Here is a 27,961-nt window from a genome sequence, read left to right on the forward strand (position 1 = left end):
GCGGCGGATTAGTGAGAAGTTTGACGCTGCCTCGCAGATTGCGACGATTATTTAGACTGATTTTACGTGCGTAGCAGTGCAGAGAATTATTCTTGGTCCGCCAATAAAGGTTTCCGATAAAATCTGTGGAGCGGTATGTGGCGTAATTTGTCTCGCCTGCCGCTCGTCGCCAAGAGTGCGTGGGTATCGGCCGCCACCGCAGCGAGCGTGATTTTGCGCTACTACATGACGGCTTCGACGACGGACGAAACAAACCTTTCAAGTTTCTTACACTGGTGTTCTCAGCCCCCCTCTTCACATATCAAATACCTACCACTATTCAATAACTGTAACACAACACCTGATAGTTCAGCATCTTTAGTGTTCCTATGCATGACACTAAATTTTCTGTACCTCCTTTTCCACTTAGCCACATGACACTGGAACAAAGTATCCAGCAACCTGTGTCTTATCCAAAACCACTCTGCATTGAAGAGAAGACTAAAGCTTTGTCCGTTATCGTCGGCGTGGTCTCCCTATGGCATATCCCAGCAGTTTTCCTTCCCCGCAGTAGTGGACCGGTATCTCTGTCACTCTGTCAGCACTATCCACGCTTTTCTCTTCCCAATATATTTCCATTTTCTTCTTTCCATCTTATCTACTAGCCTTGCCTTACTGTTTCTAGCTCGCCTTTGACCTTTCAAAGTTTCTCAATTTAATTCTTTCTCTACTGCTGTCATACATCTCTGTTAGATGTCATTACTCACACTCGAAAATAACACAATGAGAAAATTGCTTAATACCTATCGGTGCTCGAGGGATCCATGTTGACTCTTACAGTAGAGGCTTTCGGTGCCCAAAACAGTCATTTACAAAGACACCAAATGTGTTCCGTGATCTTGTAACAATTCTACATCAGTGAAATAAACCTACAATTATGCGCATCTGTCATGAGACCTCAAAGAAAAAAACGATCCGCGAGTAGATAACATGTCTCCAATCACACTGCCCATAACAGATTTTCAGCATTCCGCTTCACCGTGCTTTGAACATTGCCCCTTGACAACACATCTGTGCGTTCACTTCAGCGACACTTCATTTACGTCATAATCAATGACTATTCACTACTTACCCTGTCTGCTTACATCACTTTTACTGTTCTGCGCAGCTTAAGTCACGTGCTTCCTACGATACACGGCGGAAGTTTTGACTCGGACAACGGAGTCAGTTTCCTTGGCAGTAACTCTGTGGCTGACGCTAACCTCCAGAGAACCGCAACTTCAGCGAACAATCTGATCGTATTACACGTAGTTCCACAGGTAGGAATATCTCAAAATAAAGTTTCCAAAGGAAGCTGTCCAGTCAGTATGCGACACTTGTTATTTGCCGGGATATTAGGCCAACTGTCGTGCCCCATTTCTTATTTTACAAATGCAAAGTTGTTCTTTCTTTACATACTCGATACCTTTTGAAGATAAGAGTAAAGACATATACTTCTTGTTCTTGTTTTCAATTAATTGCTTCTCAATAACCGCCAAGAAACGTGTTCCGCGTGACTCCGATGTCGCTGGCAGCACCCATATCACTCCCGCCATGATACGTATACACGGCAATGGAGGTGAAGCTGCCCTCTGCCGGCTGAATTTGGCTTTCACTTTTACCACCTCGTCCACATCTTTCAGTGAAAAGTCTAAATGTAGGCATTGACAAAGATGCACCATTGAAATCACGTTATAAGTTGTTCAATTCAATTAAAAACAGCACAAGTTTCTGCTTTTAAAAAGGAAAATAGTTTTTGAATATCCAGGTAAATAAAACATATATGTCGATATTAATTACACAGCACATTACCAACACAAAAGGGACAGATTTTAACGTCCCGTCGACGACGAAATCGTTAGACACGGGAAAGAAACAGCCTTGGCGTACTTTCTCTTCCTGAAATCTTTGTTTTCCGTGGTTTGAAGCGTTTACGAAATACTAGCGGTTTTCTTGTTGAGTGGAACAGCCTTTACGTATTTGATTCCATAACGCTTACTGGAGCACCTGTGACATAACATCTGTTTCTTACGTTTGCTCAGAGTGCTGGATAATCTACTGGATTCCATCCACCAAGATCTTTATTGTTAAGCATCGCAATAATCAAATGTATCTGTGATCGAAGCATCAACAACCGTCTAATGAACGTACCAGAAATGATCTGTTGAAGCCTGAAACTATGATTCCATTCACGTCTATAAATCTTTTGTCAAACTTAAAATTTTACCGAAATTTACTGCAGGCCTGTTTTGGCTTTTAACTCGTCAAGTTTTTAAAAAAACAGAGCGCCAATGGAATTATGATTTTCGGTAATAAACTTCCAAAGATTGCTAGCGATTGTGAAAATCAATGCAAGGAAAATGATTATAGAATTGAAGCAACACCTACGTTTACGGAAGCTAAATGGATGTATTACGGTAATACCGTGCACACAAACTCTGCTGCCACAGTTTACCAATAAGCGCGAACTAACATTTCAACTGAAATGTCTGACACATTACCTGTAACGTTTCTTAGCGAATGATTCTCCAGTTATTTAATAACAAGCAGTGATCAGCTTTTACAAGTACTATAATTTGCACCCTTGAGCGCAAAATAGATAAAGAAGACACCCGGTCTTCACTGACGAACGGAACTCTTAAGAAGGAAACGAAAAATTGATTTTCGCTGGACAGGAACAAGTCATCGGAACTAACGCCACTAAAGCCAGAATCGAGAAATTAGCAAAAGACCCGCGGTGCAAACTCTCCAAAAAAAAAAAAAAAAAAAAAAAACTGACGGAACAACTAGCCACACATTGAGCTGTTGTAAAAAGATTGCTCAGACTGATCACAAGCAGAGCTACAATGATTTAACTGGAACTCAATCCGCCGGCCGGAGTGGCCGTGCGGTTCTAGGCGCTACAGTCTGGAGCTGAGCGACCGCTACGGTCGCAGGTTCGAATCCTATCTCGGGCATGGATGTGTGTGATGTCCTTATGTTAGTTAGGTTTAATTAGTTCTAAGTTCTAGGCGACTGATGACCTCAGAAGTTAAGTTGCATAGTGCTCAGAGCCATTTGAACCATTTTGAACTCAATCCAAAAATACCATCTGCCAGTGGCAAGGGATTGGTAGGGCCAAAAGTAATCTGTCGAAAACGACCAGCCAAATTACTGTGGGACTTCCAACTTCAGACGTATCGGATGCTAGAACACAACACACGAGAAATCACAATTGTGAAGAAAAAGAGTGTGGATCATTGACAGTGCAATTTCAGGTGATAACAGAATTGACTAGAAACAACTTAATTTGCATGCCAGATACGTCTCTTGAAAATCGAACTGCAGCAACTTTGGCGTATACCAAAGTTGTCCCGGCGGTTCACATGTGTGTGAATCCCTGACGGACCAAACTGCTGAGGTCATCGGTCTCTAAACTTATACACTACTTAAACTAACTTATGTTAAGAATAACACACACACACACCCATGCCCGAGGGATGACTCGAACCTCCGGTGGGAGGAGCAGTGCAATCCGTGACACGGCACCTCAAACCACCAGGGCAGTCCGCTCGGCTCAGGTGCCAAATGCAAAATGCCACGTTACTAGGATCTGCCGAGATGCTGTATCACGCAGTCCTAGACGCTCGGGAAGTATCGGACTAGTGATAACGTACTAAATGACCACAGTGAACTCATTTTTTTATTTATTTTTATAAACAACAAGTGCAGTAATAACAATCTATAGACAGTATAACGTATTTGCGAGTGCTTCCCGATACTGTATGATCACGTTAGAAGAAGGACCGTGCCATCCGTAGAAGTGTCCAGAAGTGTCTACACGTGAGCGACGGCCGGCCGCAGTGCGAAGCGCCGCAATCGCTGGCGCAATCGACTGATTTCTTTCTTTTTTAATTTTTTATTTTTTAAAAAGGCAGTCACGAGCATTCGGAGAGGGCAGACAGACTCCACCTTACTCTTCATACCGGCATCCAGGTCAGAGAACATGATGTTACAATTCAGGCTTCCCAAAGTAGCGTCCATCGTAACTGCAGAAATTCCAACGATTCTAGAGAGGCTTCAATCGCAAAAGCAGTTCAAGGAAAAACAATAATCATTTTATCAGATTCACGTTCATCACTGATGCTGTTAAAATATTACGGCGTCAACAACACCATACTATAAAGGACTAGAATCGAGACTCAGTGGAACGGAAACCTGAATCTGTCTTACGAAATTAGGCGCTGCCGTCTGGAACCGCGCGACCACTACGGTCGCAGGTTCGAATCCTGCCTCGGGCATGGATGTGCGTGATGTCCTTAGGTTAGTAGGTTTAAGAAGTTCTAAGTTCTAGGGGACTGATGACCTCAGATGTTAAGTCCCATAGTGCTCAGAGCCATTTTTGTGACTATTCGGCAGTGGTATTTAATCTCCCATCTCTTCCTTGGCACCAAAATTGCTTTATAGTGACACTTCACACCGACGTAGGCGTGCCCTCGATTTAATCAGGGAAGAATGTATCAACATCTATACCGCTCAACATGATCCCATCTTTCTCATGTGAATTGGACAATGAGAAAAATTTTAACCACAATTGTTTCGGCCGCGACAGAGGAAATGAAGAATCTATGGTACTAGTGCAGAGTGTAATGTCCTGCGGCAATGCATTACCAACGAACAGTCAAACTCTTTTAGAGACAGAAGAACTAAAAATGCAGTACGCTTTCTGTTAACAACACTCCTTGTATATTAACGAATTTTTTAATCTTCTTAGAGAATGGATCCAATTTCAGGAAAATTAATGTAATTTGTAATTGTTGTTTTAATGGTAGCTGTATCATATGCTTCCCTTCACCGGTTTTGGTGGTTACCCACTTAAATGTTAAGTTATTCTAAGGCTGACTGAATGAAGCCGTTAATAAAGAAAAAAGCAGATGTGGTGTTCTTGAAGATTTACCTAAAACATGAACATGTCTAACCATTTACTGCTGTGGAGACAGCTATCTATGTCTTGAAATGTACTCTAATTTCAACGAAGAACATAGAAGCTGTCCTGGCTAGCCTCACCTCCGAGTAGCATCGATGCCCCGGGCTGCACTTTATTGGCAACTGTAATAACGGCTGCGTAGTATCTCGAGTAACTTTGGCTACCTTTTTGAATATCTTAACTACGCACCTGTTGCGCCAACGACAACTTTCCCATAGTGTTAATCCATTCATTTAATGGTTCAAATGGCTCTGAGCACTATGGGACCTAACATTTGAGGTCATCAGTCCCCTAGAACTTGTTGTTGTTGTTGTTGTTGTTGTCTTCAGTCCTGAGACTGGTTTGATGCTACTCTATCCTGTGCAAGCTGCTTCATCTCCCAGAACATACTGCAACCTACATCCTTCTGAATCTGCTTAGTGTATTCATCTCTTGGTCTCCCTCTACGATTTTTACCCTCCACGCTACCCTCTAATGCTAAATTTGTGATCCCTTGATGCCTCAAAACATGTCCTACCAACCGATCCCTTCTTCTAGTCAAGTTGTGCCACAAACTTCTCTTCTCCCCAATCCTATTCAATACCTCCTCATTAGTTACGTGATCTATCCACCTTATCTTCAGCATTCTTCTGTAGCACCACATTTCGAAAGCTTCTATTCTCTTCTTGTCCAAACTAGTTATTGTCCATGTTTCACTTCCATACATGGCTACACTCCAAACAAATACTTTCAGAAACGACTTCCTGATACATAAATCTATATTCGATGTTGACAAATTTCTCTTCTTCAGAAACGCTTTCCTTGCCATTGGCAGTCTACATTTTATATCCTCTCTACTTGGACCATCATCAGTTATTTTATTTCCTAAATAGCAAAACTCCTTTACTACTTTAAGTGTCTCATTTCCTAATCTAATTCCCTCAGCATCAACCGACTTAATTCGACTACATTCCATTATCCTCGTTTTGCTTTTATTGATGATCATCTTATATCCTCCTTTCAAGACACTGTCCATTCCGTTCAACTGCTCTTCCAAGTCCTTTGCCGTCTCTGACAGAATTACAATGTCATCGGCGAACCTCAAAGTTTTTATTTCTTCTCCATGAATTTTAATACCTACTCCGAATTTTTCTTTTGTTTCCTTTACTGTTTGCTCAATATACAGATTGAATAACATCGGGGAGAGGCTACAACCCTGTCTCACTCCTTTCCCAACCACTGCTTCCCTTTCATGCCCCTCGACTCTTGTGACTGCAATCTGTTTTCTGTACAAATTGTAAATAGCCTTTCGCTCTCTATATTTTACCCCTGCCATCTTCAGAATTTGAAAGAGAGCATTCCAGTCAACATTGTCAAAAGCTTTATCTAAGTCTACAAATGCTAGAAACGTATGTTTGCCTTTTCTTAATCTTTCTTCTAAGATAAGTCGTAAGGTCAGCATTGCCTCACGTGTTCCAACATTTCTACGAGAACTACTTAAACCTAACTAACCTAAGGACATCGCACACATCCATGCCCTAGGCAGGATTCGAACCTACGACCGTAGCGGTCGCGCGGTTGCAGACTGAAGCGCCTAGAACCGCTCGGCTACTCCGGTCGGCATTCATTTAATAATTTCTTTCATTGTGTTCATCTTACCTCTACAGACTTCTCTTTTCGCACACACTCAAACGGAAAGAACTGATACGGTAGCACGTAGCAGCGTACCCGGTCAGTCAACGCCCTCTGTGACGCTAAAAGAGCACGAGCTTTCTCGCACCGAAAGCGACACCACTTGATAACAGTGGTCCCCCATTCTGCTGTGGGTGTACGCGCACGTGGTCCCAGCGAAGGCGGATGCACGGCGAAACATTTCCTATGCCCCACCATATAGCACACCGCGCCATTCATTTGTAACAAATCCTGTGAAAAGTAAGCTATTCTTCCGTATTCCGCCGGAAAGTGAACGTGCATCATATATGCACTCACGAAGCAGTTTCATCCTTGATAAGCAGTGGGCAATCACTAGAGACCAGTCCACCCCCGTAGCTGAGTGGTTGCCGGCACGGCAGCTCAGCGTGTTCGGTCAGAGACCTGGTTGGCCTCTGTAATAAAGAAAATTTTTAAAAAAACTAAGTGGAAGGATCAACATGGGATTTGTGTCAGGACGCAATACTTCAGCGCGCCGTTGCGAGTTCTCCGACTTCGACGGAATTGAACTTGAAATGCAATAATTCATGTAGAATATGAATGAAAAAGACTCCTTTGTTTTCGTGTTTGGTTTTTATGCTTGTTAAGAATTTTACGCTTTTGTATACAACACAATTACAAAATTTCAGAATAGACAACTGTTTCCGTTTTTCCGGTACTGTGTTGTAAGAGTATGAACTGATTTTCTGAACGGGTCCAGCAACTAGAGAGGCAAAATACAACTGACCATGCAACATACAACTGACTATGCGAGAAACAGTCTAATTTTAAACCAATTCCAACATATCTGATTGTCTGACCTTAAGTCCGTTTATTGTTATTGCAAAGAAAACCTTCATTGGGAACTTAAGTCGCTTAAAGTGAGTGGGTAGCTCGAATGGGGTCTTCGGCATACTTGATATGAGGGAGGCCTGTCTAGCTGCTGCATCCGTGAGGATAATAGGTTCAATTGGATTGTTTCGCTAGCCTGCTTAGATAGAAGTTTCCTAACATGCAGGTTTCTGTTAAGACCGACTGCGAGAAAGAAAACAAACCATCACATTGTTGTGAATACAATTTATGTGTAAATTATACATACAGAGAAACAATATACATTAGAGAAACAATATGACTAATGGTTTAAATTCGTTGCTGTCACAGTTAAAACCGACTGCGAGGAACAAAACGATAGCGTTTTCTTTCTCGAAGTCGGTTTTAACAGAAAAGCAGTACATTGTTGTTCATTAGAGTTCCGAGTAAAAATACAGTATAAGTAAATGAGTCAAGAAATTTTCGAGACTTTTGCTAACAGCTTTACCCAGTATCTGTCAGAACGTTTGAGTATTCTGTTAAAATTTGAAGAAAATCAGTCCAGAACTTTTCGATATTTTTGTAAACGACCTTTCGGCTTTATATATTAGTATAGGTTAATGATGTTCATGATTTCGGTCAGCAAACCATCATCAGACAACATTTCAGGCAGAGATGATCAGGGTTTCGAGGTGACGCCCAGTGGTATCAGTCACATGCTGAACGAGATCCACTTGTGAAAGCATACTTCCCGAAGAATTAAATTGGCATCTATTAAAGACAATGTTTATCAACACTTTTGACCCACCATTTGTTGCACTATAGTTCCTTCAATACAAGTATAAAACATCTAAATCTCACCACACATACGTCGGCATCGTTCCTTGCCCATTCCTGTTCAAATGAGATACTGTTTAGTCTCAAATAATCACAGTATGGAAGAAATAATAGTTCCCTTTTCTCCACCATAATACAAGTATGTGTATCTGACAAGCAATTTATCTCCGTTGCTAATGTCTACCCCAGTGGTCGCCAGAAAGCGGCCCGCGGGCCTATGTGGCCCGAATCAAGTTTTCCCGGAGCTCGCGCTCTCAGCCGTATTTTATAATAATATGCATCAAGCAATTAACAGCCAGATCCGGAAAAGTCAACTAAGGTTAAGAGCTTCTTAAGAGCGCATTTTTCTTGCTCAGTAACAAATAAAAATAGTTACACACAGCAATATTTTAAGATCTGCTTAATTTTCGTTGACGTCGGTGAATTCGGCCCTGAGCTAATTAAAATTTGCTGCTTCCGTCAGGGACAGAGTGGTATGTAGCGCGGCGACTGGAGGGTTAATAGAAGTGAGAGGCGGAGCATTTCATTGTCTGTCTTCGAATGCTGACAGCTGACGAGCGCGCGCAACTAGCGCCGCTCAGCTGCTGCGGAGCAAACGTCAAACCAAAATAATCGAATTCGTGAATGAGAATTGTAAAGACGGTCATCTTAAAATGTAGTATATGTTTGTAACAATTAAAACGGAATCAAATTAAGGCTGTTGTACCACATGCAACCAGCGAAAGAAAATGCCATTCAAAACATTTAGTAAACATTAGTGATCGTGTCTCACATTGGGGTAAAAGTGGCCGTTACATATTTTTTGCCCTGAACAGCGCTGCTACCTGCCGAGAAGTGGTCGGTTTAATTCTAACTTACATCGGCATTGTTGTCAGTGAGAATGGCGAAGGAAGCTTGTCCTGTCCTGTTTTTAGTAAATGCGTTTTTGTTTTTGAGTCGTTTATTTATATTCTTGTTATCTCACTTGTACGGAGAGCAATAATACTTAGGATAAATTTTTTCACCATATCAAAGTCTGAGTAATATCTTCTTCGTTATTTACTTTAGTTTGATAGTTTCTTCTGTGGATCACGAATTCCAACATGGTCGGGAGAAGCATCCGCACTACTCGATACTTCTAAAATAAAACACGCATAATACAACAGCTATAACTGACTTCTAAACCCTCTCATACACAAAGGAATCATTCGTCTTTCTATTCCTTTGTGACAATTTTGAATTAATTAAGTTATATTTCTTAAAACCGTCTTTGTTCTGTTATATTTTTGATCGTAAGCGGTCTGCTGTAGTGACCGTTTGGTATTCTTTCAAAAACTAGAGCTGAAGAGGCCTAGAAAATGTGCCCAGAGATCAAAAAAACAAAACATGGGATCCCGTCGTGATGCCACTGGCCACAATTCCCGTTAGGTAGCGAAAGTTGATGAGTACGTAAGACTTCAGAAAAATGCATGTACTTCCAATATATTATTTTTCTTTCTCACATTCAAAATATGTAAGTAATAAGCGTCTATCAATAACCATGGTTTGGTGAAAATCGAATTTCTCTTTGAGTGGTCAGTTTACAACCCCCCCCCCCCCCCCCCCCCTCCTCCCATTCCCTAGGCGGCTCTTACGCAAAACATTTTGACAACCACTGGTCTATCCGAATGTGAGAAGCGAAGATTGTGACTCTCGAAGTACACCTGCAACCACACCCTTGTAAGACTTGTGACTGCATCCACATCCTGAAAACCGTTGTCGACTGCAAGGCAGAGGGTGCCTAGGACTTTTACCATATATTAAGTTTCCTTCCCGTTCTGTTCGCGTTTGGTCAGCAGAACGAATGTCTAAATGAATCTGCACACGCTGTGTTTAGTCGAATCTTGCCTTTGCGTTACGTAGGCGGTTATAGTATTTTCCTAGATAGCTCAATAAATGTTGATTGTTTAGAGAATTCGTAAGTAGTCTTTGGCCGGATACCTGGTGTCTATCATCAAGTTCCATCCAATTCAGGTTTTCGGCATTTCTCTCGCTCGACTAAAACAAACCTGTTCGTCCAGTATGGTGTGGGTCCAACATACTTGAGCAGCATTCTACGATGGGTCGCATGGGTGTTTCGTAAACAATCTCCTTTGTAGAGGTACTGCATTTCCCCAGTATGCTACAAATTATCGAACTTTGCGGGCTGCTTTAACTACGATCGAATTGATATGATCATTCTACTTCATATCCAAAGAAATAGTTTCGCCCACGTATTAGTACGAGTAGACTGATTCAGTTGTGCTTAACTGATATTGTGTTTTGTGAAGTGCATGATTTTGCATTTCTGAACGCAAAATGCCATTTTTCAAGCCTTGCTCTACTTTGAAATCCTGTCAAGATCTGACTGAATATTTGTGCAACTTTTTTCAGATAGTACTTCATTACAGATAACTGCAAAACGTTACTATTAATATTGTCTGCCACGTCAGTAATATGCAACATGGTCAGCAAAGGTTCCAGTGTGAAACGTCCCCTTAGAAAAATTATACATGACTGTGCTTAAACTGACACACAATATTTTTTTTTTAGCGCAACGCAATCTGACTTTCAATAATCCCTACAAAAGAATGGCCCTGACTAACATTAACCTATACCTTTCACAAATCACTTACCTTACAAAAATCTTCGTTACTCGAACTACTGCAATACAGCGAGCGCCATTACTGCCAGCTAAATAAAAGATTCAAACTACGGAAGGCACTTACTACTGATAAGCATAGTTAGCAAATGAAAGATTTTAATAGAGAACAAACAATGTATTTACCTTAACAGTAATCAAAAGTCATTATATATATATATAGCATTTCATGACATCCAGTCTTACAAATTTCAAAACTCCGCCATTTCTCTCCCCACATCCACGACTGCTGGCGGCTCACCTCCAACTGCGCAACGTTACGCGCTGTTAACATCCAGTTGCCCAACACTACAATGGCAGACAACAATGCAAACCAGCCACACACTGCACATAGCACAGCCAGTGATCTTCATACAGAGCGCTACGTGGCGTTACCAATAAAAAAGCCCACACAAGTGCACTTCGTCCAGGAACTCCTAAAGTTAATTCCACATCTGTCGTTGACTCTCCATCCGAGATAAAGAGCTATACCGCCCCTACAAGAACATTCTCAATCAGTCACAAATTTCTTTTAGTACTTCGTACGATCGTAGTAGCATTAACGAGCTCTGGCGTGGAACTTGCCGACATGCACTACCCGTGTGAGCGCTCGCGAAGGCCAGTGTCGGTCGATATCAATCAAATACCTCTGCTCGACCTGGTAACAAGACAAGTGTTGTTTAACTTTCGCAAGAGCCCGTTAACGCACTTGATTAGGTATCAGCCGCCCACGGCCGGCTGCGAGGAGATGAATGAACGACAGCACGCTTATCAGCCGCTGCGCACGCTACCTATGTGATTCTGAGAACGCTTCAGAGAAGTGTTAGGGACTTGCGTAAGGGAACGATAAATTTCGAGACTCCCCGATAATTCTCCACACGCTGCGTCCCTCTCGGCGTACCAGCAAACATGTACGTACTCAGCAGAGCGACAGATAACCGCCCAGCATCAACCAACGTGTTAGATCTCAAAATTAGTTGCAACGGTCTTACGACGCTTCGACTCTGGTTACATCTTGTTTCCACGGCTTAGCGAGTACGGGCTGCTAACACACACGGACTAGCATGTTTTCTGCCGCCGCCTGCGACAGGTTCGCCGATCGCCGCGTGATATCCCATCGCTGTGCTGCATACACTATACCGTACTGTTTCGGATGCCATCCATTCACGTCGTGTTCCTATGTTCACCCTCCGAAAATGTGTCTATGACAGTGTTGTGTACATAGTTCCGCGTAGTCAGCGCGTACACGACTTTCCCACTAGAGCGCGCCCCGCTAAGCACAACAGCGCAGGCGCAGCGCTCGTCCGTCTCCGCACTACGAGATGGCGCTGTCTTAGAGACGGACCAAATTCTGCTTCCGCCGATCCGCGTATTAATATGTAACGCAGCCAATGAGATTGTTGCTAACGTAGAACCTTTTCTCCTCGCGGATCACACTCGGGCAGTGATACCTGAACGCGCGAGGTATTATAACGAGTGTACAGACCTCCGATTAGTCAGTCTGCATTTGTCTGCACCAGTCTGTACCAGTGTGCATTTGTCTGTACCAGACTATAGTCAAGTTTCAGTTTGCGCCTAATAAGATTATCATATTCCTGTACATAGCCATGAAAAGAAATGTATAGACACTTTATCAAGTATCAGAGATATGTGAGAATAAGATTAACATACCAAGACCGAAGGAACTTCAGATTGTCAATTGTAAATAGCATCCAGAATCAAGTTCCGTAAGGTTTATGCTTGTTACTATTTTAATACATGTGTGTGAAAATTAATCAAGTTTTGTTTAAAGTTGGTCACAGTCAACCTGCTACTCTAAGCGTGCAAGTGGCATTTCTATCGTCTGACCTAACGGCAGAAGATAAACACGCCACGATAAGACCACGAGACTTATTGCTGACATTCGCCTTCTTCCTTAGAGCGACAAGTCAAATAATCTGATGGTGTGTGTACCGAAGGTCTTACAGTACACACACCACAGACAGTGTTACGAGCCGTCTTTGTTGATAGTAACTAACCCCGAGGCTGTGCTCTTGGATTATCCGACTTGAAATAACCCTAAGTCTTTTCGTTAGTTGTTAGTTCTCAGAACAAAGGTGGGCGAGAAAAGCTGTGAGACCGACAACACTGCGAGCGCGACCTGGCAAATCTATATTGTAGACTATTGGCTCCAAACCTCGGGATAGTTACCTCCTGAGGGGTCAAATGAAATCTTCTGATGGATACATACTAAACGATTCGATTCTGTTTCAGTCACGGAAGTAAATTATTTTCTAATGATCATTACTATCATCACAATTTTGCAAGACCCTAATATTGATTATATAAGTTATCAATAATTACGTTTTCTCAATTAGTGGCATTAATGCGGTGGAGGTTACGAGTTCCTCACATAGTCCAAGTACTAGAGACATTTGCTGTGCTCTGTCCGTACATCGCTGATGATAAAAGTGCGACAGATACGTAACAAACGCTAAATATCTCAAGAAAATGTCTTCTCCAAGTTGTAGGTAGCACCTGCAGTAGTCCAGAAATTGCTTCGTTACTCGTTTCGAAACAGATACATGAATTACTTAACAGCGTGACACAGCAGTAGCTACGTAAGGGCTACTATAGTGTTGTACACAGTATTATTATTATGGGTGTGGTCAGACACACAGTATTAACAGCCCGAAGTCTTCCAATTTCTGCCAGTTCCCAAGAAAGGAGTGCAACGATGAAGTGATTTACGTACAGTAAGCACCTACAGTAAGTAAGTCACTTCATCGCTGCACTCCTTTCTTCTGAACTGGCGGAAATTGGAAGACTTCGGGCTGTTAATACTGTGTGTCTGACCACACCAATAATAATAATACTGTGTACAACACTATAGTAGCCCTTGTGTAGCTACTGCTGTGTCGCGCTGTTAAGTAATTCATTTATCTGTTTCGAAACGAGTAACGAAGCAATATCTGGACTACTGCAGGTGCTACCTACGACTTGGAGAAGACATTTTCTTGAGATATTTAGCGTTTGTTGCGTATCTGTCGCACTTTTATCATCAGCGATGTACGGACAAAGCACAACTTGTGTGTGTAGTGGGTGACTATGTGAGGAACTCGTAACTTCCACCACCAGTGCTCCAAGAAAAGTTTTCATTCTAGAGTTTAGTTAGGTGCTAAAGTTGGTGATAATCTGGGGGGGGGGGGGGGGGACACACATTTTAAATGTGGCTGCTTGTGCAGGTCAAGCAAGTGTTGCAATGGAGAGGAGTAATGCAAGGGAAGTATGTTTTGTGACAAGTGTCTACCCTCACTTTCTTATCTCAGAAGGAGTTGTTGGTAGCACTTGAAATGCACCATGAATTCCCTCGTCATACACACTTATAGTTAGGTGCTGAAGTTGGTGATAATCTGGGGGGGGGGGGGGGGGGGGGACACATTTTAAATGTGGCTGCTTGTGCAGGTCAAGCAAGTGTTGCAATGGAGAGGAGTAATGCAAGGGAAGTATGTTTTGTGACAAGTGTCTACCCTCACTTTCTTATCTCAGAAGGAGTTGTTGGTAGCACTTGGAATGCACCATGAATTCCCTCGTCATACACACTTATAGTTAGGTGCTGAAGTTGGTGATAATCTGGGGGGGGGGGGGGACACATTTTAAATGTGGCTGCTTGTGCAGGTCAAGCAAGTGTTGCAATGGAGAGGAGTAATGCAAGGGAAGTATGTTTTGTGACAAGTGTCTACCCTCACTTTCTTATCTCAGAAGGAGTTGTTGGTAGCACTTGGAATGCACCATGAATTCCCTCGTCATACACACTTATAGTTAGGTGCTGAAGTTGGTGATAATCTGGAGGGGGGGGGGACACATTTTAAATGTGGCTGCTTGTGCAGGTCAAGCAAGTGTTGCAATGGAGAGGAGTAATGCAAGGGAAGTATGTTTTGTGACAAGTGTCTACCCTCACTTTCTTATCTCAGAAGGAGTTGTTGGTAGCACTTGAAATGCACCATGAATTCCCTCGCCGTACACACTTATAGTTAGGTGCTGAAGTTGGTGATAATCTGGGGGGGACACACATTTTAAATGTGGCTGCTTGTGCAGGTCAAGCAAGTGTTGCAATGGAGAGGAGTAATGCAAGGGAAGTATGTTTTGTGACAAGTGTCTACCCTCACTTTCTTATCTCAGAAGGAGTTGTTGGTAGCACTTGGAATGCACCATGAATTCCCTCGCCGTACACACTTATAGTTAGGTGCTGAAGTTGGTGATAATGTGGGGGAGCAGTGGGAGTACTGTTGTAGACCGACGTGTTCGTCCCTTTCTGATACTCAGTCCGAGTTTCAGCTCCGTACACCCGTCACGTGGTTTCTGAGAGCGCAGTCAGTGATGTTGTGTTTTTGGTAGCAGTGGAATATAGTGCAACGTTATGCTATCAAGTTTTGTGTTAAACGAGTGTGACCTCCGAAGAGTAGAAACAGTCCCATGGGGAAAATTCCTTGTGGAGAGTACAAGTTTTTCGCTGGCACGAATCATTTTTGGACGGCTGAGAACACGTTGAAGATGAACGTCACTCAGCGAGACATTCAACTTCAAAAACCGACGAAAACGTCGAACGTGTGCGTGCTCTTGTGAGATCAGACCAAGCGTTTTACAAGGATGTTCTTGAAAGGCTCAGGAGAAAGGTAATCGAGTGAGGCCGAACACTGCAGACAAAAAGGATGTCGCATCACCACAACGGCTCATGACGCACTGCCTCTTCCATCATGGAATTTTTGATCTCAAAAGGCTTTCTTATTGACTTGTTGTGACATTTTTCTTCTCCCGGAATTGAAAAATCTCTTCCAATGGGACTCTGGAAAACATTCAGAAGAATGTTACCGACATGTAAAAGGCGCTACCAGTTGACACTTTTCAGCACTGCTACCAAGACTGAGAACAACGGCTCTGCCTCTGTGTTGCTCCCGAAGAGATCTACTTTGAAGGGGACAATATTGTAGTTTGAAAAAGGTAAAACTTTGTTAGACAAAAAACAGTCTCATTACTTCTCTGACGCACCTCGTATGTACCTATCAGAAGTTTGGGTTAGGTGAAGCAAATCAGTCCAATGATTCGTTTTCGCAAACCACATCCACGTTTTCACATAATGCACACGCTCCTGGTGTAATACATGAGTGTTTTCATAACCTCCATTGTCCAGCGACTTCATTTACCCTAGTAAACGCAACCATACTTTATCAGAAAAGGCAGTATTTCAGGATCAACCTCTCTATCGTGCACAGACTGAAATAGCTAGTTGCAGTGCTGCTGTCGAGCGATTTCTGAGTTGGTCAGTCCCCGAATTACCGTTATGTTGTGTGGTTTCATTTTGAGCGTGTGCACAGCCCCATGAGCAGACACTGCTGACACAACCAGTGTGGAGTGCTCAACGGTGCAAGCATTAGCCCTGACTTCTTTCCGACGCCGGTCCTCAGTCGTCTCGTTCTAATATGCCGCCCGTGTCCGTGTAACGGGCCAGGCCGTGTGCAACGATGAGACCCCGCCACGGTACTAGTTACCCCGCCGTACGCGAGACACACTGCACTTTACACGACTTTCCAATGATTTGAGGACGTGCGTCCCCAATGTGCTCCATAAAAATTCACGCCCTGTACGAGATTATCGGCTGGCCACGCTAAAGAAAATGTGTCGTCTCCAAGGAAAGTCTTTCCACAGGCAATGGTTTAAACACCAGTAAATAGTAATGACACAACAGCAAACCAGAATCCCTAAAAAAAAGTTACTAACGTGACAACTTTTAAAGTTTCACAACGTTCTTCAACGCCACGTTAAAAGGGGGGGAGGGGAGAAGGAGGTCGTGAGGGGGGCTAAGGGTCTCACAGGAACTTACACTACTTTTCCTTCACTCTGTCTTTTTCTCTGAAAGAAATTTATTACGCCGATAAAAAAGTGATTTCATCTGCTAGCCAGAACAACAAAATAGCTATTAAGTAACCGAAGCGACCAGTACCTAGAGACAATTTCTACAGCTCCAAACATCAATTTTCGACTAAATATAAGCAATCAGTAAAGGCAGAGATTTACTTATACCTACCACCGAACTCTAGGCCACTTTTGTATCATTTTGCATTCTGAGTAAAATGCCAACTTGCAGACAAGCTACTATTCCAGCCATGTATTAGAAGATTTTCTAAATCTGACATGTGCCACATCATCAGAACACACCACTGTAATATATGCTGAACAACAAACGAAACCTTTACATTAAAAAAATTTGAAACTGCAATTTTAAAATCTGTCAAATGAAGGCTTTTATTCTAACGCCTCTTAGTGTTTCTTTACAATCCCCAGTACGGATTCCCGACCCAGCACAATTACGACGATGCGTTGTTAACGCACATAAATTACAGCGTCAACTGTGAAGACAGCGACAGCATATTAGCAAAACAAACTGTTACCGTTTTTCCTGATAGAGATATTAATTCTATTACTTCATATATGTTTCTACGTAGAGAAGGTGAAATGGGAAGTGTGAGTATTGTAACATATGTGATCTTACCTAAGCACTACTACGCACTTTTCAGTCAAACTAAATGATCTAAATGACGAGACACTTTGCAAAGCAAAACTAAAATCACGCTCTTTCAATATACGCTGAACAGTGACACATTTATATTTCGACATTAAAAAATTCATATCTTTGGAAGTATATGGTTTCAATACGTTGTTCGATTATTATACTGGACCGTGGTCAGCTGATATTGCAGCTGTTACTGTGACGGAGCCCCGGCATATGCACAGACCTGCTTCGGTATTGATCCCTTCCAGCTGCGCGGCTAGAATGCAGCTGTATGGGGAAGCTTCCTCTAAATTTTCTCCTGTGTGTGTACCACCAGGCCACTACTACTCAAGCGAACAGATGGAAAGTGATGGCTGTAAGGTGCTGCTTGTTAACCAGATTACGTCATTTTAGACGTTTGTGCCCACACACACACACACACACACACACACACACACACACACACACATACACACACATCCGCACACATAGATTCATCAGGAATATCAGTAAGTGAAGAGTGTTGAAGGAGACCACAACAATAAGCCACAAATACTTTTGATAAGATTTTATTTTATTGCCCTATAGTTTCGAACAGCTATGCCCATCTCCCGACGGCTGCATTTACTTTTGTGGCACAGACCTTGTGAATGTCTTCAGTGACACTGTAATTGATGTAAGTCTGCATAATCTATTCACTTACCGTGTTCCAAAACAATCATTTTAAATTTATAGAATATGCATCAGTCTTTTAACTGATTTAGATCTGAAGTTCACAACGTTACAAGTATTGAGTCTCACAGCGGCACAACACGACATAGATGAATTTTTGAACAGACTGTTCAAAACTTGTATTTGTAGGCGGTTGGGTTTCATTCATCTAGTTTTATTGCAGATTAAAAAAAAAAACAGTTACACGAATGGCCTGCATGTAGCGATGTTTTCACAAAGAAAATGTACGTCATTGATAAACCTACTAAGATGCTCCAAAACATAGCGAGTTGTCGTGGTGTGATGTACAGAACACCCAAAATACTAAACTTCCGCGTGAAACATCCACTGTTCAAAGTCACTGCAGCAGTCTGGAAAGTTGGGTACGCGAGAAAAAAGACCCTCTTCTTTAGGATTTCTTGCTGATCAAATTTAATTTAATAAGAGCCGGGGCGTTCAATTAAAACCAGTAGGACTTTTTTAAACTATTAGCGCACGTATCGCATCACTACATCCGACATGTTTTGCCATACTAACGATGCTGACAGATACCTCCGCCAAATTTACACAGCTTAACATCTACACAGCAAAATGTTCCACTCACAAGTGCCGCGATGGGCAAACTTGGCCTTTCACCAAGTGAGCGACAGGTGGCGAAACATAAAAGCAATGTCCGTAAATTGTTAACTGCTACGCCTGTACTACATTTCGAATGTACGCTGATGAGTTGCCAAACTTTTATTCTGACTTCCTGTGGACGTTCGCAGTCCCCTCAGAAAGTACCCTTCAACTGCTCGTCTCTGCGAGGTGCTCACTGTCCAATTGCGACATACCGCACAGATACTGTGTTGGGACTGTAAACGGAACCCAAAGTCAGGAATATCCTGCAGTGACGTATCTCATGCACACATAACAAAAAATCATGGCAACTAGTACAGAATACATATGACATTGTTCTAAATGTTTTAGGTGTAGTGTTCGTACGAAATGTAACGGATGAAAGCAGACTCCATGCGCTATGAAGCTGCCTCTCATCAGGTATCGGTAACTACTGTGTCAAGGTATTTTCCTAGGATTGTTACAAGACAGGAATTGTTTTTCCTTTATAGTAGTTATGCAATGTATATTTTCATATATCGATGGGACACAGTCTCTGAGAAAAAGTTCGGATTCCGACTTGTGGTCTCCTGGAATACGAAATACAATTATTTATTTATCTTTTCTCTCGGCCAGGGACCACCAGCAAAAAACCAAGTGGTTACTGATGACTCACTGCACATACAGTTCGCAGATATCGGTACAATTTTTTTTAACTAACATAGGGATCGAGAAGTTTGCTGTAATAGCGGTAAGGGCGATTGTACGCAATATTCTAACGGAAAGGGCAACGCTATTCTTATGTTATGAATAACAGAAGTGTACGGCAAAGATCAATTAGTTTGATTTGAAAATCTATAAATATAGCGCATCGTCTCTCCAATTTTATTCTCTTGTGTGCGAGGCTTATCAAAATTTGAACCTATAGAAGAGTGCGCACCTTTGAGCTAGTATATGATGTAGTCGCTTTTAAATTGGCCAGCGGCATTGCCCTAAAATTCCGTGACGTCGTATACGTGCAAAGGTGACAGGTTATGTGTATCTAGAAGCTTGAACAGCAACCTGCACCAAAATAGTAGATCGCTGCCTCAGACTATATCTCACTTTCATACGCTAAGAATATCTATAAGTGAAAAAAAAAAAGAAAAAAATAAGCGGAAATAACTGCGTAGTGGAGATGTGGCAGTTTAATCTGTCTATTTACTGTCTCCTTAAGACCAAACTATGCAACTCTCAGCAGACATTCCGCAGGCACTCCAGTCGCATACAGCAACACTTACACAACGATACAGTTACATCCATACATCCAGGAATGCAGTTTTCGCACACATTTTTTGCGAACAAACAGACACACTGACAAGCATGCAAACATCCATACGCGGACAAATGTCACAATCACACTGTTTGCCTAAGCAAATGCACAAGACAACACTTGAGGAACCACACGACTGACAACTGTTTTTTTTTTTTTTTTTTTTACATTTTCACGGCAATATCCGCCGTGCACTCTCTCGTTTCTAATCCGCAGCGTAGGACAGCGTCACGACGCTGACTTGGCGCCTCTCGTTCCCGGACGGAAATGACGGCGGCACGGCGAGGCATAAATTGAGAAAAATCACAGCCGCTACTAAGCAATTTGAGCGTCGTTTAGCACCCATTGGGATAGTACGGCAGGGAGTGCCCCTTTTCCCGCGCGCTAACGCAAGCCGCGGCCAGCTCCCGCTATCGACCGCATCCGTCTGTCCTCCGGCCGGTCAGATGGTGGGGGCCGGCCGGTGGAGGGGGTAGGTGGGCGGCGCGGGCTCCCGGGGTGGGGACCGCCCCTCCACCGAGCGCGCGCTCTCTGTCTGGTCTGACGTCACTGCAGTGACGCTGCCGTGATGACGGCGCGGCCGGCCAATAGCGGCGCCGCTTCGATCCCTCAGCTGCTACGGCTCACTTCCCCGCCGGCCGTTACGTCACACAGCGTCTGACGTCACGGGCCGGTCTCTGAAGGCGGTGTTTTATAATAGGGTTAGAGGGCCGGTGCGAGAGCCAGTCTCGTGCGATACTTGTCACGGTGCGGACGCGCGCTGCCGTACAGCGGTGCACCCACAGAGGGACACAGTTACTAGCCAGCCGCGCCGCAACTGGACAGTCAGCCACGGCGGATCGCACCGGCAGTGAGTGAGAAGCGAACGCGACGCGACAGGCAGAGTGCAGCGTGCTGGAGCAGTCGGAACAGCAGCAGCCTCCACAGCCGCCGTCTCCGCCCCCACGAGCGTCTCCGCCCCCGGCGCCTACGCCGCCGCCGCCGCCCCCGGAGCCGACTTCGCCGTCGCCGCCAGGTGGGTGGTGAGCCGCCTTGCCGCCGGTTCGCGGCGGCGCGACCTGCCCCGACAGTGAAAGTGCTGTGACAGAAACACCACCCCTCAGACCTCCCAGCCCAGCCAGAAACACACAAACGTAGCCGTTGCGGCCTAAGCCGGTTCTGTCCTATGTCGGATAACGCTACCACGTACTGTTCCGTGCGACAGTGCCCGGGGTGTGGGGGGATATCTCGGTCAGGATGATGCTCGGAAGACATGCGAACGACAACGTGCTCCCACCACAGCAAATGCTACGACAGCAACAACAACAGTCAGCAAGGTGTCCACGACATCAACGCTGCAGCGTTCTTTAGTAAGTCTGGCCCATGTACAGAAATGGTTTTTGTTTTGCTCTCTCTCTCTCTCTGTCTCTCTCTCTGTCTTTGCTTGCTGAGTGAGAAAAGGAAACACTAACATACACCTGTGCACTGACCACTCCCGTTTCACGTCCAGAGCACCTTGTGCTAACTAACAAATACACCCAGCATGAACAGGGCCGAGAATCCGGTGTATCACAACACGAACTCACTGCTGCTAAAATGTCAGTAAATCCGCTTTAACCGCACGTATGCCTCTCAGATTGGGCTGTAAATATTACTTTATTAAGAGGTGTAGAGGAAACGGGAGGTATTTTTTTTTTTTTTTTTTTTTTTTTGGACTACCGTTTATTGATCATTCGTCGAGTGTGCCGACACTGTCATCGAGTGGATTCGTTCGGAGCTGTTTTTTGAGCGATTAGAAAGTGCCTGTTCTCGGCTCGGAGGCCAGAAGTGTACTGCAGCTGGGCAGACGCCGCCCGCCGCCAGCCTTAACGGTACAGTGGCGACGCCGCGCGGAGAGAAAGTGTAGTGGACCGTGCTGGTGTCGGTGGTGGTGGTGGCAGTGCCGGTCTGGTGATGGTGGAGGAGGAGCGACAGAACCGGTACCACACGCCCGGCCGGCGCCAAGAAAAGCTGTCGCGCCGCCCGCCCTCCGGATGACTGACGACCGTCTTGACTGAAGGGGACCCACCAAACGAATTGTTTCGCCGGCCAACAAAAACCGCTTGGCGATCTCAATCGTCCGCTGCCGGTGTTACCGAAACTTTTTTTCGACCCGTGGGCTTCCTGTCCGCTCGCTCCGGCACGCCGACGGCCGCCTCGTGTTTATAAATACGCCGGCGCATTTTCGTTTCCCGTGCGTTATTTTCCGCGCGACGCTGGCCGAACGCAGCGTGTCCTCACGTGGCCCGGCTGTGACGCGCTGCCGCTGACGTAACCCCGACGCTCCATCTTCCCCTGCCTCCTCCTCTTTTTTTTCGCCGCAGGCGCCGCGAACACTTTACGGGAGATCCCGTAATTGCTTGCGTCACTCGTGACGTCAATCCACGCCCATGCGCCACGTGACGTCATGCGGGCGCATCAGGGAATTGATCCGGCGGGGTGACGTCATTGCGGGCTATCTCAGTCTTCCCGTGCGCGTCTCTCTCGCACAACCGCGTTCTGTCTTTATCTCGCTCGGTAACGCGACCGCAGCGCTTCCCAGCGGCAGCTCTCGAAAGCTCAGCCTTCGCCACTGCCGATACACGCTAACCTGTGAGCATCCTTCCATGTAAACTAATCCGTGTTTCTTTCAGGCAGACAATCAGCGATCGCATCAATCTAATCCATGTTTGTTCCGTAATACATCATAATTTTAACAAATACGTCAAAAGTAACCGCTAACAATGCTTCCCGTCTATCTGTGCTAGTATTGTCAGCAAGAGACGTATAACCGGCTTACTTGGGCCAGTTGTCTGTACACAGAGAGTCGCGACCGAGGGAAAAAGTTAAGTGAAGAAACGGTAAAATGGATGTCTGTAGAAAGCACCAGCACAAAAATCCCTTGCACTTGGTAGCGAAGAAAATCAATCTGAACGGCAGGTGCTGTCAGGAGAATAAGTTTTTCTCCCATGGCTTGATGCCTCCCAGTGAAACTCAGGCAACGCCCCCTGCCCCCCCACCTTCGATGCGAGTTCAGTGACGCTCAAATCGAGTGACGTCACCACCCGGTTGCAGTCGGTCCCGCTAGGTGGCAGCAGCGGACGCCGCGTAGATAACACCCCGTTATTGGATCAAGAAACCTCACTTCGGGATTATGGTCACCCCGAAGAGATTCGCAAGAGCAAAAAACTGACTGCAAACTGACTCTTGTGGCCTCAGCTCTCTTATGCTGGAGGTGAATCCTTTGGGGTAAACAACACCGCTAACAACAGTTATGTATGCTGTTATGGAAAGACCATTCGATTTCATTCTGTCGGATAGTTCGTCACGCCGAAAGAGAGTGCAAGTCATGTCAGTTAATTGTTATTTAATGATTCAGAAATCATTTGAGTAAAGCGACATCGGATGGCAACTAATGCAACATGCAGAAAGTTAACATTCTAGCTCCTGTTGTGTTAGCATTACGATTTCTAAAATGCATTTATATTTCAACACAGTACTTAAGAAAACTTTGGCTTTTAGGAAGTTGTCGTGTGTACGGCTCCTTCTGTTTGAACGAACATGTTGCTTCTTGTCTTCGTTATATTACTCAAGCCACTCAGAACTGAAGAACTGAATAAATCACAAATATTTGCGGTAATACGCGAGCGTTGAATAGATCAGGCTTTTTTTATTATTCTGTGTACGAAATGAATGACACTGAACGATACAAAAATATCGTTTTATAGGTCTTCCGTTTAACTGTGACTTTTAATTCCAGACATCTTTGCGAATTTTTTATGTTCCGCTTTGACGGCATTTACATTTACCTCTCTGGGTTGATGTAATCTCTGCAACTTGTCGAGTTGAACGTTCTTTTACGTATGACGGAAAGCGTACATCTGGTGCGAACTTCTGAAAGTGGAAGCAGAAAAAATTAGTCTTTATTGCAGCCTCTGTTTAGTTCGCGTAATTTTGTCGTACATGACGAGACTTCGGGTTCGTCGCATTTCTACCAGCGATTTCACCTCCTGCGTGTTCTGCATATAGTCATGTTTGCCCTCGAGGCAGAATCATCATCTTGTTTGGCACAATCCGCCCATTTCCATTCGCTATAGCTACTATGTCTCAGTCCTGTCTATTGACGTAGCCATGATTTGGCCCTCAGTTCCATTTTCAGTTGAGAGAGACGTTTGTATTTAGCGTCTCGTCTAATCCACCGTCAAATGCCAGTGGATAGGTGTTCGCTGCTTGCCTGTGTTTCGCTGCTGCGTTGCGCCCTTGTAGACCCAACGTCTGCACAGTTGGTATCAACATAGCTACGTCTCTACTTCGCAAACCATTTTACGGTGTGTGGCGGAAGATAACTCTGATACCATCACTGCCCGCATTCCCGTCCCACTCACGAATGGAGCGTGGAAATAAGAACTGTCGATACACTTCCGTATGAGTTCTAATTTATCCTACGTTTTAGCCAGACATGTGTGGGAGGAAGCAACATTGTCGACTCTTTTTCGAACGTACGCTCTCGAAACTTCGGCGTAACTTTATCCGTTATACATAAAGCTTCTCTTGCAGTGACTCACACTGGAGTCTGTTGTGCATCTCCGCAACGGTCTTGCGCTTTTAAATGATCCCACGACGGAACGTACGTAACGCTCCTCTTAGGATCTTCTCTACTTTTCTGTTAAACCTATTTGGCAAGGGCTCAGACCAATGAAAAATACACAAGAACCGGTCGAACAAGATTCTTGTACGCCACTTCTTTCGCGGACGAATTTCATTTCCTTGAGATTCTTCTCATGATACTCAGCTTGGCATCTGCTTTTCCGACAACTGGCATGTGATCATTCCACTTTAGGTCACCCTGAGCGGTTGCTCCTAAGAGTTTTGCTTGGTTCAAATGGCTCTGAGCACTATGGGACTTTATATCTGAGGTCATCAGTCGCCTAGAACTTAGGACTACTTAAACCTAACTAACCTAAGGACAGCACACACATCCATGCCCGAGGCAGGATTCGAACCCGCGACCGGAGCGGTCGCTCGGTTCCAGACTGTAGCGCCTAGAACCGCACTGCCACTCCCGCCGGCAACAGTTTTACTGCCTTCACTGTTTCCAGTGGAACAGTAACGTATAACTGCGCCTGTTGACGCACAGTACGTTATATTTATTTACGTTCAGGGATAACTTCCAGTGCTGCGCGACGTCTGCGGGTCGTACCTCGCAGCTCAGTGCGTCGCATACTATTTCACTTACGTTGTGTCAGTTTACTGAATGACTGTTAGCAGTTTTTTTTCCAGTTTGTGTACGCATAAGGTAGATGTCGGAATGACCCCTCGAAAAGTAGGCGGCCGCTTTTCGCACCGACTCCTCTCCGACACGCTCATGTACTCCCTCTGTACTGACCTAATCTTCCTTTCTTCTGAACTAGTGTGTTGCCAACAAGTCTGATAGAATGGTGCTCAAAAATGGAACGTGACTGTGAGACAGTAGCGTTTGTCGCACGGAAACGACGTACACGGCTGTGACAGGGAGGCAACGGGCAGATTTCCGACGTGGAAATTAATTGGGCTCGGCTGACGGGTGTCCAGACACCGCTGCAGATACGCTTGGAGACGGCAGGTCCTGTTCTTGCGTCCCCCTCCGACATTAATCACCGTGGAATAGCTTTCTGGCGACTCGTTTTCCCGTACTCTTTCTGCGCATTAATTACGCCGCGCGCTGCAGTGTGAGACGCCCCGCTGCCGCAGCACGGAGGCAGGCGGGCACAGCGTTTTTACTGAGGCTCCGATACGACGGCGGCCGCGTGGCGACACACATTAAAAAGCCACGTGCGGACATTACTCCGCTTTTACGCGAGGCGCAGCCACTGTTCCGCGCTGCGAATAAAAGGCGCGTGCTTATTTCGAGGCCCGTAAAGTGCGCCTGCACAAGTGGGTCCGTACCACGGCTCTACGGACACACACCAGAGTCGCTGAAAGCAGCTTTCGCTTTTCTCTGGATTTCCTACAGTCCAGCCACAAATGTCGGGAAACCTCAATGCTCATTTTTTCTCAAATCAGAGATTTGACAATACCCATTAAATGCTCAGCAACGTGAAATCGTGTAGCTCTCCAAACGAAAACACATCGTGTACTTTGACTACGAAGTCACTGAATCACAAGTCTGGAGTCGGTCATCTCATACAAATACCTGGTTATAACATGTGTAGCGATATTAAGTGAACAGTCACATAATACTGTTGTACTGTAGTGAACGCGTACCAAATACGACTAACGTGGGGTAACGAAATTATATGAAGGAGAGGTGGGTAGCACGGATGGAATCAAGCTGGTTTCATGCATGAAAGAGTGTCACGGATGTATTGAAGAATCTGACTTGGCAAACGGTTGAAGAACACGGAAACTATCCCGAGGAAACTTAAAAAGTTTCAATTAATAACAGCGCGCACAAAGGCGTTTAAGCAGTTATCTTTTACCACGCTCCATACGTGAATTGGACGGAAAGAAGCCGTAAAAACTGCTACAGTGGGAAGTGCACTCTGAGATGAACTTTACTCTGGTCTCGACATTGCAGATGTGGATCTAGAATCTCGTGAGTCTCGGAAAGCAATATCCGACACGCAAAGGCTATAAATTCGGCAGTAAGCAGAACGGAAATTCTGGCTGCCTCTGTACTAACGGGGTCCTCACTTCTGCAGTCTTCAGGGTGGTATACACATGGTCTGAATAGCGGTCCCTTCCTGACTCGCCTCATCAGCGGAAATGTATGACAGTTTGCCCGCGATCGCTTAAAGATTACACAGATCGTTGCTAGAATTTAGCCAGGGCTCATGTTTCGGTAGCGCGCCTCTCACTTGGAAACACGTCATACTCAGTGTATCACTCGGCTGGCTGCATCACAAGAATTCTCCGCAACAGCCAGTAAATAAAAATTTTTCGGTACTTCAGAATAAAACGGTTAAAATTTTTTCATGGCTGTCGGTCAGCAACTGTGAAGCTCGTTTAAAGAACAGAAATAATCATTCGTCAGCTGCAACAGTTTAATAACAAAATTTGTGCTGCTGATGACTCGTTATTTTTATTCGTAAAATAAAATTGTTGAATATAAGTTCCGTCGAAATAAATACAAGCTCGGTGAACAAACACTGGAACAGAAATCAAACGTGCCGCACTCGCATGTTTCACATCTTTCTAGACTATTTTTCATTAGGCTTACTCGATCTTGGAAGTTGTATGAGTTGGTTGGTTCCCTCCCGGCTTTCAAAATTTGTCGTAGTTCCCTCTTGATAAAACTAACACCATGGTTTAGCCTACTTAAGTGCCAACTTCTCGTGTAACCTGTGTTGTGCGTATTTCTCCATTTTCTGATTACCGTGTACTCTATACCGACCCTCGCCAGCTACGCAGAATTATCTGAATTAAACTGATATCAGTATTACATCCAAAAAAATTAAAATCGTTCGACCAGTGTACTCACTAGGCGCAAAAGTACAGAAAGATCAACACATTTCGGCTCATAATTTTTGCGAAATACGAAAAAGCCAGATCTTCTTCGTAAATCTACTTGTCAAGTTTGCTGGAGTGGAGAACAGGAAAGGTGCGATTATTCCTTGATATTGCCAAGGAATATGGCGATCGTTGAAGAAACTCAGTTCAGATTGCCGTGTAGTTACGGGGAATTAGCTCGACTTTCGGATTAGCAAACGCGTTAATTGATTGAAGTAACTGTAACTGAAATCTCGGCAAAGGAACAGCGGCAGTATCAATGAGAGGATTCTAAGGTACGAGCAACGCAATAACCAGTAAGAAATTATGTATGCGGGCTAACTTAGATACACACCATTCTGGTACACAATCGTTCTATATGTTACTGCTTCGGTCACCAGCTGAGCGTGA

The 27,961-nt window shown here is 44.4% G+C and overlaps 1 protein-coding gene across 1 annotated transcript in view; it reads left to right on the top strand.

Moving 5' to 3' along the window:
- Positions 1 to 27,961, top strand: part of LOC126273410 (probable nuclear hormone receptor HR38) — a 111,499-nt gene that overhangs the window by 13,338 nt on the left and 70,200 nt on the right. The window contains exon 2 of the mRNA XM_049976960.1: positions 20,946 to 21,101. Coding sequence (XP_049832917.1) covers positions 20,946 to 21,101 — 156 coding nt within the window. The remainder of the gene's footprint in view (positions 1 to 20,945; positions 21,102 to 27,961) is intronic.

This window comes from Schistocerca gregaria, chromosome 5 (genome assembly GCF_023897955.1).
Source record: "Schistocerca gregaria isolate iqSchGreg1 chromosome 5, iqSchGreg1.2, whole genome shotgun sequence".
In the NCBI taxonomy this organism is placed as follows: domain Eukaryota; kingdom Metazoa; phylum Arthropoda; class Insecta; order Orthoptera; family Acrididae; genus Schistocerca; species Schistocerca gregaria.